Raw genomic sequence first — 17,903 nt, forward strand, 5'->3', positions numbered from 1 at the left:
AGACACCATCCCCCCCCCCCCCCCCCCCCTCTTCCTGCCGGTCTGCTGGGAAGTGAAGGGTCAGCCCCTGGCCCTTCCACCAAGTCCTAAGAAGGCCTCTGCAGGCCCGCAGGGAGGGTCCCTCCCCTTGGTGGGTCCACCAAGACAGAGAGGGCAAACCTGGGCCTGCCTGCAATCACCCCCTACCTTCCCATCCCCTCTGGCCGGGGCAGGCGTCACTAGTTGATCTCGGTGTTCTCTGTGGCAGAGCTGGGATGGATGATGCTCCAGCTGGAAGACTGGTCTGTGGACTCCGGTTAGAGAAGCAGGTCCTCTTCCTGGGGGAGTCCTGGCCAGCCCTCCACCTACTGCCCAGAGGAGGGGACTGTTCCAGGGCAACCGGGCCAAGCCCCTACCGCCGGGCTGAGGGTCTGGGCTGGAGGTAGGAGCACACACACCCTGCTGAAAGGACACAAGGGAAACCCAAGCTCTCTGCCCAGTTCACAAACGAGGGGTCCAGGAAAGGCCTCTGGATGGGGGTGTCCTCAGGTTTCCCCGTCAGTCATGACAGCCCCCCACAAGATGGGGGGTTACCGTCTCATCACAAATGAGGACACCAAAGCTCAGAGAGGTAGAGAAAGTTGCCCGAAGAGACCAGCCAGGAAGTGACAGAGCCGGGCTTGGAGCCAGGACTATCCCCAAGACGGGTCAGAGCAGGGAAGAAACCCAGGCGGGAGCAAGCCTGCGTTCCTCGCCCCTGCCCAGGCGTCCGGCAGCATCTGGGCTGCAGCTCTTGGTCATTCCGAGGGACTGACCTGCCAAGCGGGTGGGTGGGGTGTCACTCCCTGCACCGCCAGCACCTCCTGTGGCCTATCGGGCTCTCGCTCCCCTCCCCGCATGACCCCTCCCCCGAGCCACCATCTCTCCGGCCTGGACACCCACGGCAGCCCCTCACTGGTCCCAGCCTCCACCCTGGAGCCCCTGCAGTCCACACGGGGCCAGCAGTTTCTAGACAAAATCTCAGAGGCCACTGCCTGCTGAAACGACCCCCAGGGCTTCCCCTCACACTCAGAGAGACCAGAGACCCCCCACCCTGCCCACCCCTCCCAACACCATCTTCCTCCCACCCCCTGCCCCTCTCCATCCCACAGGGACACCAAGCACATCCCCTCCCCGCCCCCGCCAGCACCTCTGCCTGGGCCTCCGATGCCCAGACCTGTCCACACTGGCTCTGCTCACTCCTCGGGGGCCAGCCAGATCGAGGCCACCTCCTCAGAGAGGGGCACTGACCACTGCATCTGAGGGCCTCCGTCCCTCCCTCTGCCGCCGTAGCCTCAGACTCATTCCCCTGGAGCAGGTGCACGTGACTGGTGACGGTGCAGGGCAAGGTGCGTGCCAGTGTTTGGGCAGCAGGCTGCTCTGGGCTCACGTGAGGGCACGGACAGGCCTGCTGCCCCCTGTTGTGTCCCGGGGTCCGGCTTGCCTACTTCAGAGCAGGGAACTGGACTCGGCAGCCCTTCTGGATGGCGCCAGCCCTGGGTCTGGAGGTGGCCCTGGGCAGGGAGGGCTGGGCTCGGGCCAGCTGTCCAGCCTGCGATGCTCACCTTGGAGTCTGTAGGGCCGAGGGCCCAGCCAAGCCTCAGGGCCGGGCTCCAGGCCTCGGTGTTAATCAGAACCACTGGTGCCTCACTGCTGCCCTCCTGGCAGGGGCCAGAGCCGGACGCCCATCCCATCCAAAGCCCCCTCCCGGACTGCCAGTCAGATTCCCAAGCTGGAGAGACGTGCAGGGCCCGTGGGTGCTCAATGGCAGGGCACCCAGCCTCCTGCAGCCACCAAGCCCACCAGGGGTGGGGCCAGGACCACGCCTCGGCCGTTGAGCAGCCCCGCATCACATCGCATGGTGGAGGGCGGGACCCTCCAGTGCCGAGCAGGGTAGAGGCCTTCCCTAGCCTCCCTACCAGTGACCCCAAAGGGAAAAGTGAGGCTCAGCTGCCCCCAGGGTCAGCAGGTGAGACCTGACGCTGGTTTCCCAGCCCCCAGAGGCCAGCTCCGCCAGGACCTGAGGCTGGAAGGGCCCGGAGATGCCCCGGGCAGCGGATCTGTGCCTGGGTCAGTGCTGGGCCCATGCCCCAGGACCCCTGACCCCCAGATCACTCCCATGGGAGTTTGGGAGGATGAGGTCCCAGTTCCACCCCAACCGGCTGGGCAACCCTGAGCTAGAGGTGCCCTCTCGGGGTCTCAGCCTCCCCTGCAAAATGGGGTTGAATCCTGATTCCCGGGGTCCAGGTGCGCGTTCTGTGAGCTGACCCGTGGGGTGTGTCGCTGCTGCTACGATGGGGGGGATGGGAAACGGGGCACAAGAGGAGAGGCAGCTCCGGAAAGGCCAACGTGCCTCACAGGACAGAATTGCACACCACGACCTGACCGATCACGTGACGGCCGTGAAAACAGCAATTCCAGTAGTCAGCTTACACCTGGTGGCTCTGTATTAAAGATCCGAAACAACGGGGGCTAAACAAAACTACGCATGAAATACAATAAGACTAATTTTACAGGAGCAAGGAGGTGGAAGACCCGAAGTTAAGGATGGTGGTTAACCATCCTTCCTGCTGGGGCCGCCGGGGCCAGGACCCGGGAGAGCAGCAGGTGGTCATACGTTTCTTTCTGCCCTGTGAGCTAGAAGGTCCTAGTTTGGGGGTTGAATGTTGGGCTCGTGAGACTTAAAAATAATTAAAAACGAAATAAATGAATCCATAAAAATAAAAGAAGGAAAACTGATAACCAGGAGGGAATAAGCAGGGAACGTTAAGGGAAGCCAGACAGACGGTCAATTCCAAGAGTCCCTGCTCTCCTGTCAAAATATCACCACAAGTTGCCTAAAAATGAGGAGTATGGTGGTAGGGACCGGCGGCTGGGACCCGGTACCTGAGCGTGAAGCCGGAGGTGAGGGAGACACGGCGGGCGGCGGGCAGGCTCAGGTGGCACGGGCTCACCCACCGAGGGCTGGACGGTGCAGGCGCCCCTCCGAGGCAGCCTGGCGGGGCCGTATCTGAGTTCACTCCACCAGTCCCTAAACGCCTGACCTCAGGCCAGCCCCCAGGCTCTTGGCCTCAGTTTCCTCATCTCTAAAACGGGACACAACGGTCCCTCCTCGCAGGGATGGGCTGCATCCCGCAGCTGGGCAGGTTGAATTCCGGTCGCTAGACATCCTGGCTTCACCGACGGGGCGGAGGCTGTAGGAGCCAGTGGGTGACTTGCTGGGTCTTCTCCCCTGCCGCGGTGGCCACCCTGTTCCAGCAGGAGGCCGTCTGTCAGCCTGGCTCTGGGGGCAAGTGGCGTGGAGGCCGACACACACGTGTCACTGCAGCAAGTCATCAAGACTCGGGGCTGTTTGCTGGCACTGAGGAGCCTGGTTCATCCTGACCGCAGCAGCCGCCGGCACAGAGGAGGGGCGCGACAGAGGAGACCCACCGTGGGAAGGACGACCCAGGTGACATCGGGGGGACTGTCCCTTTATTACCAAAGCCCCTCTCCCGACAGTGAGATGAGCGGGACTCAGGCTTATCCGAGCGCTGCTTTCACACCGTGTAACTGGATGTACCCAAAGCACCAGAACACCTTTTGCAGATGATGCTGCATCTCAAGGAGGCACGTCTGATTCACTGGCTCAGCCGGCCTCCTGCCACGGCGGAGACTTGGGCCGGTCCCCTCCCACCGGCCACAGCTGGGAGCAGAGCTCAGGGCTGCACAGAGAGCACCGCTGACCTGGTGGCCCCAGAGCTGGGCTTGGGGGGCGGGGGCTGGTGGCTAGCAGGGCCACATCCCCCCATACCGCCGGCCACACGGCGATGCCACATTCTGTTCCAGAGCATTTTTAATGACCTCACATCCCTCCTGCATATGGATAAATCCCACTGCAAAACAGGACAAGATTTCCTTCTCCGCCTCTGAAAACGAGCGGATAATGTTACACGGCTGCCCCATAAATGTTTAATGGCGGCATTTGCTGAGAAGGCAGCGTTTGATTGTTTTGCCTGTTACATAGTGAAGCGGTCTTTGCTCCCTAGAGGGAAGGACAAGCCTGGGGAGGGGGGCGGAGCTGGGGCTCCAGTGCCCGAGGACATTCTTACAGCCCCCAACACTGCATGTCGTTGGGGACAGGGCACCTGCCAGTGAGGACACCACTGTCCATGGAGGCCCACCTCCCATCCCTGATAACTGGAGGGGGCCTCTGAACCCCAACCTCCCTGCCAGCCGCTGGCCTCCTCCTCGGCAGCCAGGTCTCAGGCTGGCAAGGGCTGTGCTGGGACCGGGTCGGGGCTCCTGGGGGCCCTTGCTTAGCTTTCAGGAGTTGCAGCTTTGCGCCCCCACGCACCGGGGATGCCAGAGGCTGAGGGACCCCTGCCTGGGCCCCGTCCCAGAGCTCGCTGCCCAGCAAAACCCACATCCCCGGGCTTGAAACAATAGAACTTCATTCTCTTGGTGCTGGAGGCCCCAAATCCTGAAATCAAGGGGCAGGCAGGGCCGCACGCGGCTCTGTGGGGAGCCCTCCGGCCTCTCCCAGCTCCCGGGGGCCCCAGATGGTCCTGAGCTTCGCAGCGTCACTCCAGTCTCTGCCCCCGCCTCCGTCTCCAGGTCCCTCCTCTGTCCCTGGGTCCCTACTCCGTGTGCCTCTTATAAGGACACCTGTCTTTGGATTTAAGGCCCATGGGGTAGTCAGGATGATCTCATCTCAAGGGCTCTAATTTAATTACACCTGCAAAGACTTTTCCCCAAAGCTCACATTCACAGGTTCCGCGGCATATCTTCTTGGGGCCACCACTCAGCCCAGGACACCTGCCCTCCCGCGGGCTCACCGGGGGCCCCATGGGAAGCCAGGGCCGGAAGGCAGCGTCCTCAGGCCTCGCTTTGAGAACTGTGTTCGGGCCACTCCACACTGGCCCTCGCCCCGGGCTCTGAGCATCAGCCAAGTGAGCCTCCTTTTCAGAGAGCAGGAAACAGGCCCAGGGCTAAGAAACCTGCTAAAAATCACACCGGCAGCCCAGACCCGGGTCTCTTAGGCCCTTAACCCCGTGCCTGTAGCCTGGGGTCGCGCTCCGGCTTCTCCCCGCACTCTGCCCTGCACACCGCCACAGTGCTTTTGCCTGCCTGTGACCAGGGTCCAGTGTCCATCTCCGCACCTGACAGTGACTGGTCCCCCATGTGTCCCAGCACCTGTGCAGGGCTGCTGGCATCCCCAAGCACTGACAGAATGAATGAATGAATGAATGAATGAATGGGCAAAGGAATGAATGAATGAGCAGACAACTCCCTGGGCCCCGTCACCACCTGCTCGGGAAGCTCTCTGGGCCTCAGTTTCCCCGTGTGTAAAAGTGGGGGATGAAGGGCCAGGTGTGGGAGCCGAGGAATCAGAATGGGGAAATTCACACTCGACCTGCCCCAAGCCTCACAGCCTCCCAGACAGGTGCGGGCAGATCCCCGTGCAGAGAGGGTCCTTCCCCGCCTCCTGTACCTCAGCGCTGGACCTACTACGTGCCAGGCACTGTGCTGAGACCGTCACGGCCATCTTGTGAATCCTCACAACAACCCAGGGAGGGGGCTACCACTCTGACCCCACTTTACCCAGGAGGCCATGGAGGCTGGGGGCGTACAGAAACTGACCCAGCACCCCAGCACCGCCCCTAGTGGGCCGGGTCACTTCCTCCTCCGCCCTCCACTGCAACACACTGTCGAGGGCCCGCTCTGTGCTGGGGATCGCTCTGCCAGGCCACAGAAGCTGTGACCTTGACCACCTCAGAGCACCACGTGGAAACCAACCAACTGACGTTTACGTGAAAGAGGACTGATGGAGGAAGGGTGGCAGGACGGGGTGTGGACGGAGAAGCGGAAGCACAGATGGGTGCATGGATGAGGGCACAGGTGACGGGCAGCTGGAAGGATGGACGGACGGACAGATGGGTGGACGTGTAAGTGGATTGATGATGGGTGCAAGGAAGGATGGGCGGGCGGACAGACAGATGGTGGGCTGGAGGGACAGAAGGACAGGCGGGCAGGTGGGTAGGTGAATGGGAGGGAGCGAGTGAGGGTGGGGGAGGGGAGGGAACAACAATAAAAAGCCATTAGCTCAGCCAGATGCACATTTTCTGTGGGCAAACTGACAGCACAGGCACGTCTAGCTGGCAACGACTGTAAGGATCTGGGAGTGGGGCAGAGAGACATTCAGCTGCACCGTGTCTTTTTAAAGACCTCCGCTGGCCGCGGAAGCTCCAGCTGGCTACTCACGCCCCTCCTGCCGGGCTGCATCCCACTTCTCCTGACCGCCTCCAGCACAGATTACCTCCCCGCTGCCCCGCGGGAAACGGCCAGTTAACATCTTTTTGAACAAACGTGTCCCTTTCCAGCTCTCGTGCCCACAGTGGTAGCGGCAGAGAGAGGCAGACACAGAGCTCCTTCAAGATTCTGCGCAGGGGTGAGTGACGGGTGAAAGGAAGCGGCCCTCCCGGTGTCTGCGGTGGCGATGGACTCAGGAAGAGTCAACTGGCCACCGTTTGCCACCGTCTGTCAAGCACGCGGCCCACCTCCTCCATGCCGTCCTCCCGACAACCCCACTCACAGATGGGGCCCAGGCTCAGCTGCCGGTGGCAAGCACTCTGGTGTCCAGGGAAGGACGCTGCAGGCCCTGGATGGTGGGGAAGGTTCAGAGGCTCCGTGGTGCCTCCCGGGAGCTCCGTCCCCGTGGCCAGCGTGGACAGGACACGGCCTCGGTGTCGCCAAGGCCAGCGTTGGGTTCTTCCCGCTGCCCCAGGGCTGTCCCCTTCTCCCCGAGTGTGGGTCACTGTCACCAAGTTGGGGGAGAGGGTTCTCGGCAGGAGGTTTAATGCAACAGTAGATTCCTTCCCGGGAGGGGCCCTGCATGGAAGCAGGTGTCACTTTGTTAGGAGAATGTGAAAGGAATCCACACGCTGCGACCACTCTGTTTGCCAGGCGGGGGCCCCACACTGGCCTCAGCGGGCCCCTCCTTATTCTGAGGTGGGTTCTGTGTGAGGACACCTGCGAGGCCAGAGTGGGGGGACAGGCCAGGCGGAGCCCCATCCGCACCCGCTCCCTCGAGCGAGGGCCTGGCCCACACAACATGCACCCCTTTGAGGCATGAAGCACCCCCACCCCACCCAGTGACGGCCGGTCACCAGCCTCGGCTGCCACATCACAGCAGCTCCGGGGTCCTTGAAACAAAGGAAACCAAACTGACCAGGCCTGACTGCCCCCCCCCTAGGAAGGATGGGCGGGCGGACAGACAGATGGTGGGCTGGAGGGACAGAAGGACAGGCGGGCAGGTGGGTAGGTGAATGGGAGGGAGCGAGTGAGGGTGGGGGAGGGGAGGGAACAACAATAAAAAGCCATTAGCTCAGCCAGATGCACATTTTCTGTGGGCAAACTGACAGCACAGGCACGTCTAGCTGGCAACGACTGTAAGGATCTGGGAGTGGGGCAGAGAGACATTCAGCTGCACCGTGTCTTTTTAAAGACCTCCGCTGGCCGCGGAAGCTCCAGCTGGCTACTCACGCCCCTCCTGCCGGGCTGCATCCCACTTCTCCTGACCGCCTCCAGCACAGATTACCTCCCCGCTGCCCCGCGGGAAACGGCCAGTTAACATCTTTTTGAACAAACGTGTCCCTTTCCAGCTCTCGTGCCCACAGTGGTAGCGGCAGAGAGAGGCAGACACAGAGCTCCTTCAAGATTCTGCGCAGGGGTGAGTGACGGGTGAAAGGAAGCGGCCCTCCCGGTGTCTGCGGTGGCGATGGACTCAGGAAGAGTCAACTGGCCACCGTTTGCCACCGTCTGTCAAGCACGCGGCCCACCTCCTCCATGCCGTCCTCCCGACAACCCCACTCACAGATGGGGCCCAGGCTCAGCTGCCGGTGGCAAGCACTCTGGTGTCCAGGGAAGGACGCTGCAGGCCCTGGATGGTGGGGAAGGTTCAGAGGCTCCGTGGTGCCTCCCGGGAGCTCCGTCCCCGTGGCCAGCGTGGACAGGACACGGCCTCGGTGTCGCCAAGGCCAGCGTTGGGTTCTTCCCGCTGCCCCAGGGCTGTCCCCTTCTCCCCGAGTGTGGGTCACTGTCACCAAGTTGGGGGAGAGGGTTCTCGGCAGGAGGTTTAATGCAACAGTAGATTCCTTCCCGGGAGGGGCCCTGCATGGAAGCAGGTGTCACTTTGTTAGGAGAATGTGAAAGGAATCCACACGCTGCGACCACTCTGTTTGCCAGGCGGGGGCCCCACACTGGCCTCAGCGGGCCCCTCCTTATTCTGAGGTGGGTTCTGTGTGAGGACACCTGCGAGGCCAGAGTGGGGGGACAGGCCAGGCGGAGCCCCATCCGCACCCGCTCCCTCGAGCGAGGGCCTGGCCCACACAACATGCACCCCTTTGAGGCATGAAGCACCCCCACCCCACCCAGTGACGGCCGGTCACCAGCCTCGGCTGCCACATCACAGCAGCTCCGGGGTCCTTGAAACAAAGGAAACCAAACTGACCAGGCCTGACTGCCCCCCCCCTCCCCTGCCTGCACGCCCTCCTCCAACACCTCCAAGACAGGAGCTCCCTCCCCACCAGCTTTGCCTCTGCCATGAGGAGCACCCTCCCCTTCTAGAACCTTCTACGGAGCCCCAGGCAGGATCAGGAACACTGCAGGCGCCGCTGCCCCAACTGGTGGGATCCCTCCGTTCAGGTGAGAAACGCTTGGGAGTAAGACAGAGGTGATGGTGGCCCAACACTGTGAATGTGTGTGAGCTGCCACCGAACCGTGCACTTCAAAGGGATGAAGCTTATGTGGAGTTTAGTGCAACTCAATAAAAAGCCAGAGGGCACAAGACAGGGTGGTGGGGCTGGGCTAGGACCAGGGAATCAAAGACGGAGGCTGGTCCCTGCTCCCAGAAGCACTCAGCCCAGTGAGGACCCAGAGCCCAGCCCACCACCCAGACCCAGCGCGGCGTGTGTGCAGACGTCCACGCGCCTAGGGTGCCACGACGGCCCCCCACCCGCTCCTAAGGCTCCTGTCCCATGCCATCTGCATTCACTCCCACTGCTGCTGTCACAAAGCACCACAAACAGTGGCCCCAAGCAACACGGGTTTACTATCTTGCAGTTCTGGAAGGTGAGAAGTCTGCAATGGGTCTTAGGGACTAAAATCAAGGTGTCAGCAAGGCTGGCTCCTTCCGGAGGCTCCAGGGGAGGATCCGTTCCTCTTCCAGCTTCTGAGACGACCCGCGTTCCTTGGCTCGTGGCCACGTCACTGCAACCTCCTCTGTGTCATCACACCTCCTTCCTCTGACTCTGACCCTCCTGCCGTCCTCTTACAACTACAGGTGTAAGGACATCTATAAAAACGTAACCTGCAGAGAACCGTTTCCCTGTCACACAGGGTCCAGGAGTTAGGAGGTGGATGTATCATTTGGGGGGCCACCTGTCGGCCCACCACCCAGCCAGCAGCCCGTGGGTGTTCACAGAGTGTCAGGGGCTGCACTAAATCACGTTGCACAGTGTACGGGCTCACGGCAACCTTGTGTGGCAGGGAGAGCATTCCCAGCTTACAGAAGAAGAGACAGAGGGTCCAAGAGCTTCCCTGCCTAAGGTCACTCAACAAGCAGGTGGCTGACAGATGAGACCTCCGCCGGCGGGGGGCGCCTTGGCTTCACCTTTCAGTTTCAGCAGCAGAGAGGGTCTCACAGGCTCCTCCTTCCCAGCCATTCCCAGCCGTGATGATCCCTCAGTCTGGAGGGCCGGCTCCGGCTGCGACAAGGACCCACATCCCCACACGCTGAGCTGGGTGGCTCCCCAGGGATCACCCCAACCGCACACACACATCACTCCTGATCCCCCAGCCAGCACCAGGGTGCGGCTCTTCGATTAAGTCTCCTATTCATCAGCCTCTGAGAAGCATGATTGGGGCTTTTGTGGAAAATCAGCTCATTATGCACAGAGCAAGCGTTGTGAAAATGATCATTTTTCTAAAGGACCATGTTGGGCTCCTATCCAGCCACGAAAGAAAAGAGGAAGAGATTCTGTAGGGCTGCAGGCTTGGTCTGTGGGTTTTCAAAACAGAAAAGGGTTTGGCTAAAGGAACACCTTCTGCTAATTAACAACACTGTGAAATGCTCTTAAGGGAAGAGAGCATAGTTAGCGTTTTGTGTTAGTGCCGGTGGCTCCCAGAATGGTAAACTGCCCGCGAAAACTCAACCTGTGCGGCGCACGAGGAGAGATGATTCAAACGCGTGTCGTGCTACAGGGGCGGTCGGAGCCCGCCTCCCAGGCTCAGGGTGGGTGAGCCGTGTGAAGTGATGGAGGTCCTGTCCCCAGGGGGCTGCGGAGGGAAGGGACCCTGGGAAAGTTCTGGATTGGGGCTCAGACGAGGAGGGAGAAGAAACACAGGGTGGGGACGGGGCACAGGGGAAACCGAGCCATACAGACGAGGAGATACAGGTGAGGCGGGCAGCTCTTCCTGCAAAGGCTCTGCTCCTCCTGGGAGGCCCTGCCTCTTCCTTTTGTCTGCAAACACCTCCCCCATCCCCTTCATTTCCCCCTCCCCCCGCCCCGTGTGCACTAAAGCGTTAACTCAGCAGACCTGGGCTGCCCACACCCTGCACATCCAAGAAGGATCAGGCCCTGGCCCGGAGGCTCCCGGGCAGGAACCTCTGTGCCCTTGGGATGTCCTGCTGATAAGAGCATCTTTGTCTACCTGGGGGGCCCTGGGCCCAGCCACAGAGTCTGGGAAATGATGGGGTTTACGGGGGGCCTAGGGCCCCACCGTACCAGCTCGACCTCTGCAGGGGCTGGAGGCTAAGGTCACCCACGTGGGCAGTCAGCCATGGGCAGTCAGCCATGTCTACATGACCCACCCCAAACGAGAACCTGGGCACCAAAGCTCAGGGGGACTTCCCTGGCTGGCAACCCTCCCCCATGGCATCTCACATCGTTCTGGGAGAATGAAGCATTGTCCACGCAACTCCCCGGAGAGAGGAGGCCTCCAAGACTCGTGCATCGTCTCTCCTGGACGCCAATCTATGTGCCTCTTCCATTTGCTAATTTGCACCTGGCTCCTTTTGCTATAATAAACCAGAATCTTGAGTATAGCGGCTTTGCTGAGTTCTCTGAGTCCCAGCGAATCGTCAGACCCGAGGGTGGTCTTGGGGGCCCCCAACGCACCCTGTTATGTCACTGCAACAAACTATAGTGTGTATTGAGCCCTTCCGTGGGCCAACACTGACCTCGGGATTTACATGCCTCATCGGAATGAACCCTGATGAGCCCCCTGGGTGAATCCCCATCCACCAACTCAGAGAGGGGCTTCCCACACAAGGCACACAGCCAACAGGATGCAGGGTTTACAGCTGGGTCTCACCAACTCCGCAGCCCAGATCGCATCCCTCTCTGCTCACCATCGCCCTAGGGGCGGCCACCTTCAGGGCTGAGGTCTTCATTCCCCATCCAGGGGGCCACTGTGCCCACACACTGCCCCGGCGGCTCCCGGAATAGGGAGGGGAGAGGGCAGGTTTCCAAGCTCACCTGCCAGCCTCGGAGAGCACCACGGGAGCAGCCTCGGAGGCACCTGGGTCGTGGGGCGGGGGCCCTGGGACCATGGGGAAGGAGAGGTCAGGGGAGATGGGGGGATGGGGGCGAGAAGGCCAGGAGGGAGGGCACCTCCCCGTCCCCCAGGGGCCTCCACACTGATCAGAGGTCACACGCCCGCTCTCAGGCCCCTCACCACCTTCGAAGCCACCAGCAGACCCTATGGCTGGCTGTCAACCCTCAGGGAAACTGAGGCTCTAGGAGCACGTAAACAGGGCGGTCACAGCCTCTGTCACGGGCCTCGGGCCCGGCAGGGCACGGCGTGGGGAGCCTGGCACAGTGCTCAGGCCACCACAGGACCGAGTCCAAGCACAGCCAGCTGGCTCGTCCGCCCCAGGAGCACCGCTGGGCTCCCTGGCAGCAGGCCCCTGTTTGGGAGGGTGTTTAATGGATTGAGAGAAAAGCTCACATTCTCACGTTACGTGACAAAGCAGAGAAAATGACTAACTTCTGTGGCAGGACTTCATTCCTGCCTACGTGTACGTGTAGGCACACACACAGGTGGAGAATGTGCTGGAACGGGTAAGAGGCAGCCCAGAGCACCGCCTGTCGTCCCGGGCTAGCGGGGGAAAGAACGGACGACCGTTTCTGGGAAAAACACAAAAAAATCCACGTGCTGTCTTTGTATCCAGAAACAACTCGCTTTTCTCAATTAAACGTTTTTAACATGTCCCTATTACAGACAAAAGCTACAATGAAATCCAGCCCATGCAACTGGGGGCCTCACAGCTGAAGCTCTAGAACGTAGGCTGGGTGGTGGGTACAGGGGTTTCGTCTCAACATTATTCCTTATACCCTAAACGTGTTATAAATATTCTCGAATATGTGTTTAATAGCAGCTTAAAAACATTTTTAAACAGCCTATCCTTCAGCTGACATTAAAAAAAAATCCTCAATTCAATGAAATTTCTGAGTCCTTGGAGAACCCAACAGAGAAAGAGGTTCTGGGTGGGTTCCCTAATAATTGCGTCTGTTACGGTGACCCTCTGGACCTGGGCAAACAGCCCCACCAAGGGTCCCACTGCAGTAGGCACCCTGGTCCTGGGACCCCCAGCCCACGCATGTGCAGCTCCCCGCTCCACGACACCACCAGGGTGAAGCCCCTCCGTAGTTCCACCACCCTCACAAAGTCGCCTGCACCCAGCCAGGTGCGACCCCATCCACTCCACCCGCAGGAGGAGCTATTTCTGCCCTCCCAAGCTTCTCATCCCCACCCTGCTAGCCCACAATCCCCAGGGACATCGAGGAAGGGAGGCCCCGTGCCTGTCCTCACCGGATATGGAACCTGGTCTCCCTGACCCCAATCCATGGGTCAGAATCCACAATGACCAGTCCTCACCAGGGGCTGCCCCCCCATCCCCCTCCCCCGTGGCCGGCATGCCCCCATCCCCCCATCTCCCCTGACCCCTCCGCCCTCACAGTTCCAGGGCCCCTTGCCCCACGACGTCCACGTGTCAGGGACAAGAGATCAGACCAACGGGGGCCATGGGATTCTCTGCAATGCAAGCAGAATTAAAGCTGAGAGTGGAGAGATTCCTGCCGGGAGGCCTGCAGCCCCAAGCAGGCAGGTCCCCCGGTTTGGCCCCATCACGGCAAACAAGCACTCTGCTACTTGATGCGAGGCAAAACCCACTTCTGACGTGTGGAGAGCGCATTTAGGTAGGCAGTGATCTGTGAAAGGATTAATTTGCTGATCTTATTACCTAAATCGAGAGAGATTTTGCAGCCATCAGTAACACGCTGCAAGATTTCCCCGGTGTGAGCTGAAGCCTCTCCCCTCCTCCCCGCCCCTTCCAGCCACTGCCAACAGGCAACCCGACAACACGCTGAAAATTCATGAGAAAGACACAGGGCAGAGGGTGTCTGCTCAAAACTCCAATATCTGTGACAGGGCACGTGGGCGGCGGATGAAGATGAAAGGGCAGGCACTCAGCAGCGCGCGTTCCGCGAAGCTCACCTGATCCCTTTGGTCTGAGCCAAGTTGTGCAGGGAGAGCCTCGACACGGCCGAGATGACCTGGGGGGAGACGAAAAGATGCTTCTGTAATTTCACCAGAAAGCCTGAAGTCATCATAAAACTGCAATGAAGTGTTTTGTAGGTGTCGAGAACAGTTCACTGAGCCCGTTTCATCTTGGCAAACAATAACATAAAAAACACAGCATAAGATTTTTTAGGCGAGACACCTATTTTGTATTTGTCGTGCAAAATATGTCATTTTGGTGCACTAATATTTGCTGAGGGCCGCTGCACACCCTGCGCAGTGCCCTGGAGAGGAGCAGGGCCGGGCTCACAGCCCCTCTCTGCCGACTCCTGGGGCTCCGACATCAACCACTCCCTGAGTCTCGTTCTCCCCCAGGAGAGGGTCTGCCTCATCGGGGCCACTGAGAGTCTGCTCAGACATCATGCCTACAAAGTGCTCACCCCAGGCTCCTGTTCTGCAAGTTACCATATGATTAATAACAACTCCTGTTCCGAGTAGGTGCTGATACATTTCAGAGATGGGGAAACAGTGGCCCAGAGAGGTCAAGAGATTTCCCCAAGGTGACACAGCAGCCCGGGGCACAGCGTAGACGCAAACATCCCAGCATAATGCTCCCTTCCCTTCCAGCCCCTCCTCTCTCCAGTATGACCATTTAAACAGATGCCCGGCGCCCTGGGGGGTCGGGGTGTAGAGGGAAAACAAAGAAGCCCAGGTTCAGATTTCATGAGGGGATCCCAGCAGGCTCTCCCCAGACCGACAAGACTTGTCAAACTCAAATTCCCGAAGTGCCCGGCGAGAAGCACTTCCGTCTGCCACCCCCGCCCCAGCCCGGTCCTGCCCTGTGTCCAGTGCCCTCCAGATACACAGGACCCACCCAGCTCCCAGCCTCAGAGGCCTCAACGCGGCCATTCCACAGATCTCCAAAATGACCAGTGGCAAGCAGGGATGAGGCTCCACAGATGGTCATGGGGTAATGCAGGCCAGGAGAGGGCGGTGACTGACCCCGGACACAGAGCATAACGCACTCGAGAATGACTCACAACTCACACAAGCTGCTCACGATCCCCGGCAGGACTGACGGGGCACCTGCTGTGCCAGACGCTTGAGCACCGAGGAGGCAGGGGCAAGCCTCGACTCAGAGCCAGCTGCGTGTGCACGGGTGTGGGTGTGGGGGTGTGTGTGGGTGCACGTCTGAGGACGGGGAACATGAACGTGGCCCGTGATGACCACTTGCTAAAGTCACAGACACCCTCTGCTGAGCGCTGGCTGTCTCAGAAACTGAGTCTGATGGGCCTTTTATGGGCATCATCACAGCGAACCCTCACACCCCTAAAGGCCAGACCTGCCGTGCACACTTGGGAGATGGGAAAACTGAGGCTAGGTCACCTTCCCGAAGTCCCCCATCTGGGACACATGCCTCAGACTTCCCTGTGGGCAGCTCTCCTTCTAGCAGCAATTTCTTTTTAAAAAAGAGGGGGAGAGAACCCCAAACCATACAGAAGGGCCCTTTCTCAGCTGGCGAGACGGCAGATTCGGCCAACAAGCTGAGTGCTGTGCGCTGTCTTCCGGCAGGGGTTCTATTTCAGGGGCCGGGACGCACGGAAATTATGAATGCAAAGAATGACAGGGTTCTTCTGTGTTTTCTCAGACAAGAGTCAATGGACTTATTGTGCAGCTGGCCCAGCCAGGGCTCCCACACTTGTGTGCTCCAAGAGGCCTTTCACAAATAATGAGCAACTTGGCTTCTGCTGTTATTCTTGGCTTTTAAGGGCTCTAAATATTTAGGAAGAACAAAAATTAAAGCAATGTTGCTTGATGTCCTTATAGTTACTAGATAGAACGCTGGAAGTGTTAGGGCCAAAGGGCTTAGCAACTAGAGGGCACACATGCCACCCCTCTCCTACGCCTACCGTGGCAGACATTGCTAATCAACTGCCGCACTCCTCCGCATGGAGCCAGACACAGGCTTAGAGTCCTTCCTGCGGAATCCACACAAGGCACCAGCAGCCGGTCAGCATCGGCACAGGAGACGAAACCTGTCTGCCAACCTGCAGTCAGGGCCGAGGCCGAGTCTCATACAGGTGGAGCCCAGGACAGGGAGGAACTGCCACAGCTGAGTGAGCTGAGGCCAGGCGACCAGTCCCTGTGTCCACGTGTCCACAGTCCCAGCGGACACAATGGCTTCTCCTGCTGCTATGACCACAGCAAAGCTCAGTCCTGAGCTCTCAGTCGCTTTCCTCCAGGCTGGAACCTGTCGCTAGCAGTTTGTAAAGGGCTCTGCTCTGGATGTGTATCACCAGACAGGAGCAGCTCCTTAAACGGGGTTAACAGGATTACCTGTCCCAGCTCCGTCGGAGGTGCCCTGCCCGTCGCTCCACGTGGGCTGTGCATTTCTTGGCTGGTGTCTGTGCAAGAAGGGAAATCTCAGGTCTCACCAGGGGGGACCTCACTCCAGTGACCAGAGGCCCAGGGCAGGGGCTGCTGGGAACAGACGTGGGACCCCTCAGAGCCGTGGGGTCAGATGAGGGGCACTGGCCCTGCGTGAAAGGTTAGGGGTGCGGGGGGCGTGAAGCACCTCAGTGGCTTCCCGAGGCGCCTTTGGCCGGTGCCTGCCCCACTCCCAGGATGGAGGAGCTGGGCTTCCCCAGAGGCATCAGTCTCCCGTGACGATCAAAAACCTCCTGGCCCACAGTCCCTGCCAACTCCTCTGAAAACGTAAATGTCAAAGGATGACATTTCCCCAACTTTTCTCTCCATTTCTCATCTGCATCCCTGATAATGAATGAAAAGACATGGCACCTGCTCTCCCTCCTCCCCGCCTCTTCCCCTTCCCTCCACATACAAGCGGCTCAGACCTTTGGGCTCAGCGATCCACCAACTGTTCCCACCTGGGCCCACGGAGCCTCAGCTCCAGGCAAACAAAGAAACGTGTGTGCAGGGGCCGGGCAGGGGACTGACAGGAGAAGGGTGTGCGCCCACGGGGACCAGTCCTGCTGGGAGGAGAAACGTGCACGGCCAACTCCCCAGAGCCACGGCTGTCTGTGCTGTTCACTTGCATCTACGTCTTGACTGTGACCTTTAATGTTTCAGCTCCTTTAAGACTCGGTGAAGGAACAAGAACGGGTGTGACAGCCCAGAGGCTGGGAGGCCGGGGTCCGGGGTCTGGACCCTGGACGGCAGTCTTGGCCCCGTCCCCACCAGGCGTGGCCTGCTTCGACCCTGCAGCTCTCCACCCGGCCTCTATCCGGGCAGACAGATTCCCGGACGCCGGTGGCCAATCAGCTTCCACACGTGCATGGGAGGAGCTTTAGAATGCAGACCCCTGGGCCCAGGCCAAAGGCTCGGACAGAGGTGGCGGCTCCTCCTCAGAAGGTGGCCCAAGCAGAGCATGTGCGGGGTTCGGTTGGGGGCCACCGGAGCGGGTCTGGGCTGCAGCCAGATGGTCTGCTGGGGAGGAAGAGCCCAGACAGTCCTGGGTTCAAATCCGGCCCCCCCCACCTCAGTTTGCCTGTCTGTGAAATGGGGGAGAAAAGCGTGTCTCTCATGTGACTCTGCTGGACTCGGCGGAACATGTGTCAGGTGGCCGGCCTGCAGCAGGTGCTCACAAATGGCTCACAGAAGGGGGTTTTGCACAACCAGGGGAGCGAGTAGATCCACGCGGTGATTAAGGGTTGCCTCACCCACCCCCTATTCGGATGAAAACACAGGAAGAGGGCGAAGCTCCTGGCTTCAGGCTCGCGCCTTTGTTACGACTTAAAAAGAGGAGCTCAGGACGAGGGCTGAAGAGGCAGACAGAGACCAGAGGCCGAGGGAGAGATGGAGAGATGAGGAGACAGAGAGAGAGGGGATCTCGGACTCCAAAAAGCAGCATCATTCAGGGGTCTCCAGGGGGAGACAGGGAGGACATCCCGAGGCCTCCGGGCAGCTCTGGACCCGTTACCCCTTTGCTGAAGCCTCTGCTGAAACCTGCACGGGGAAGCAGCCAGACAGCGGCCTCGAGGGCCTGGCCCCGAGTGGGCGGAGACAGCTCTGGGCTGCCGGGCTTGCCAACCCTCCTCTGCTCGGGTCGTCCCTGGGCTGCAGGAGGCCCAGCCATAATCAGTCAGCCTCCTGCCCAGCAAGGGCTGTAACTCAGGTGAGGACTCACTTTCTACTGCTCCGGGACAGAGTTTGCAAACTGCAGGTGTTGACCCACTGGTGAGGCGTAAACTTGGACGGGTCCTAACGGCATTTTTTCAGTGGATAGGATGGGACGGGAAGGGATGGGATGGGACGGGACGGGAAGGGATGGGATGGGGTGGGATGGGATGATATGGGATGGT

At 60.0% G+C, this 17,903-nt stretch overlaps 1 protein-coding gene across 2 annotated transcripts in view; it reads right to left on the minus strand.

The window, feature by feature from the left end:
• The window catches only part of VAV2 (vav guanine nucleotide exchange factor 2), a 189,893-nt gene that overhangs the window by 75,143 nt on the left and 96,847 nt on the right, over nt 1-17,903 (minus strand). For both annotated transcript variants that reach the window (XM_007453082.1, XM_007453081.1), the window contains exon 3: nt 13,558-13,616. In XM_007453082.1, coding sequence (XP_007453144.1) covers nt 13,558-13,616 — 59 coding nt within the window. The remainder of the gene's footprint in view (nt 1-13,557; nt 13,617-17,903) is intronic.

Source organism: Lipotes vexillifer, unplaced genomic scaffold (genome assembly GCF_000442215.2).
Source record: "Lipotes vexillifer unplaced genomic scaffold, Lipotes_vexillifer_v1.1 scaffold149, whole genome shotgun sequence".
Lineage (NCBI taxonomy): Eukaryota > Metazoa > Chordata > Mammalia > Artiodactyla > Lipotidae > Lipotes > Lipotes vexillifer.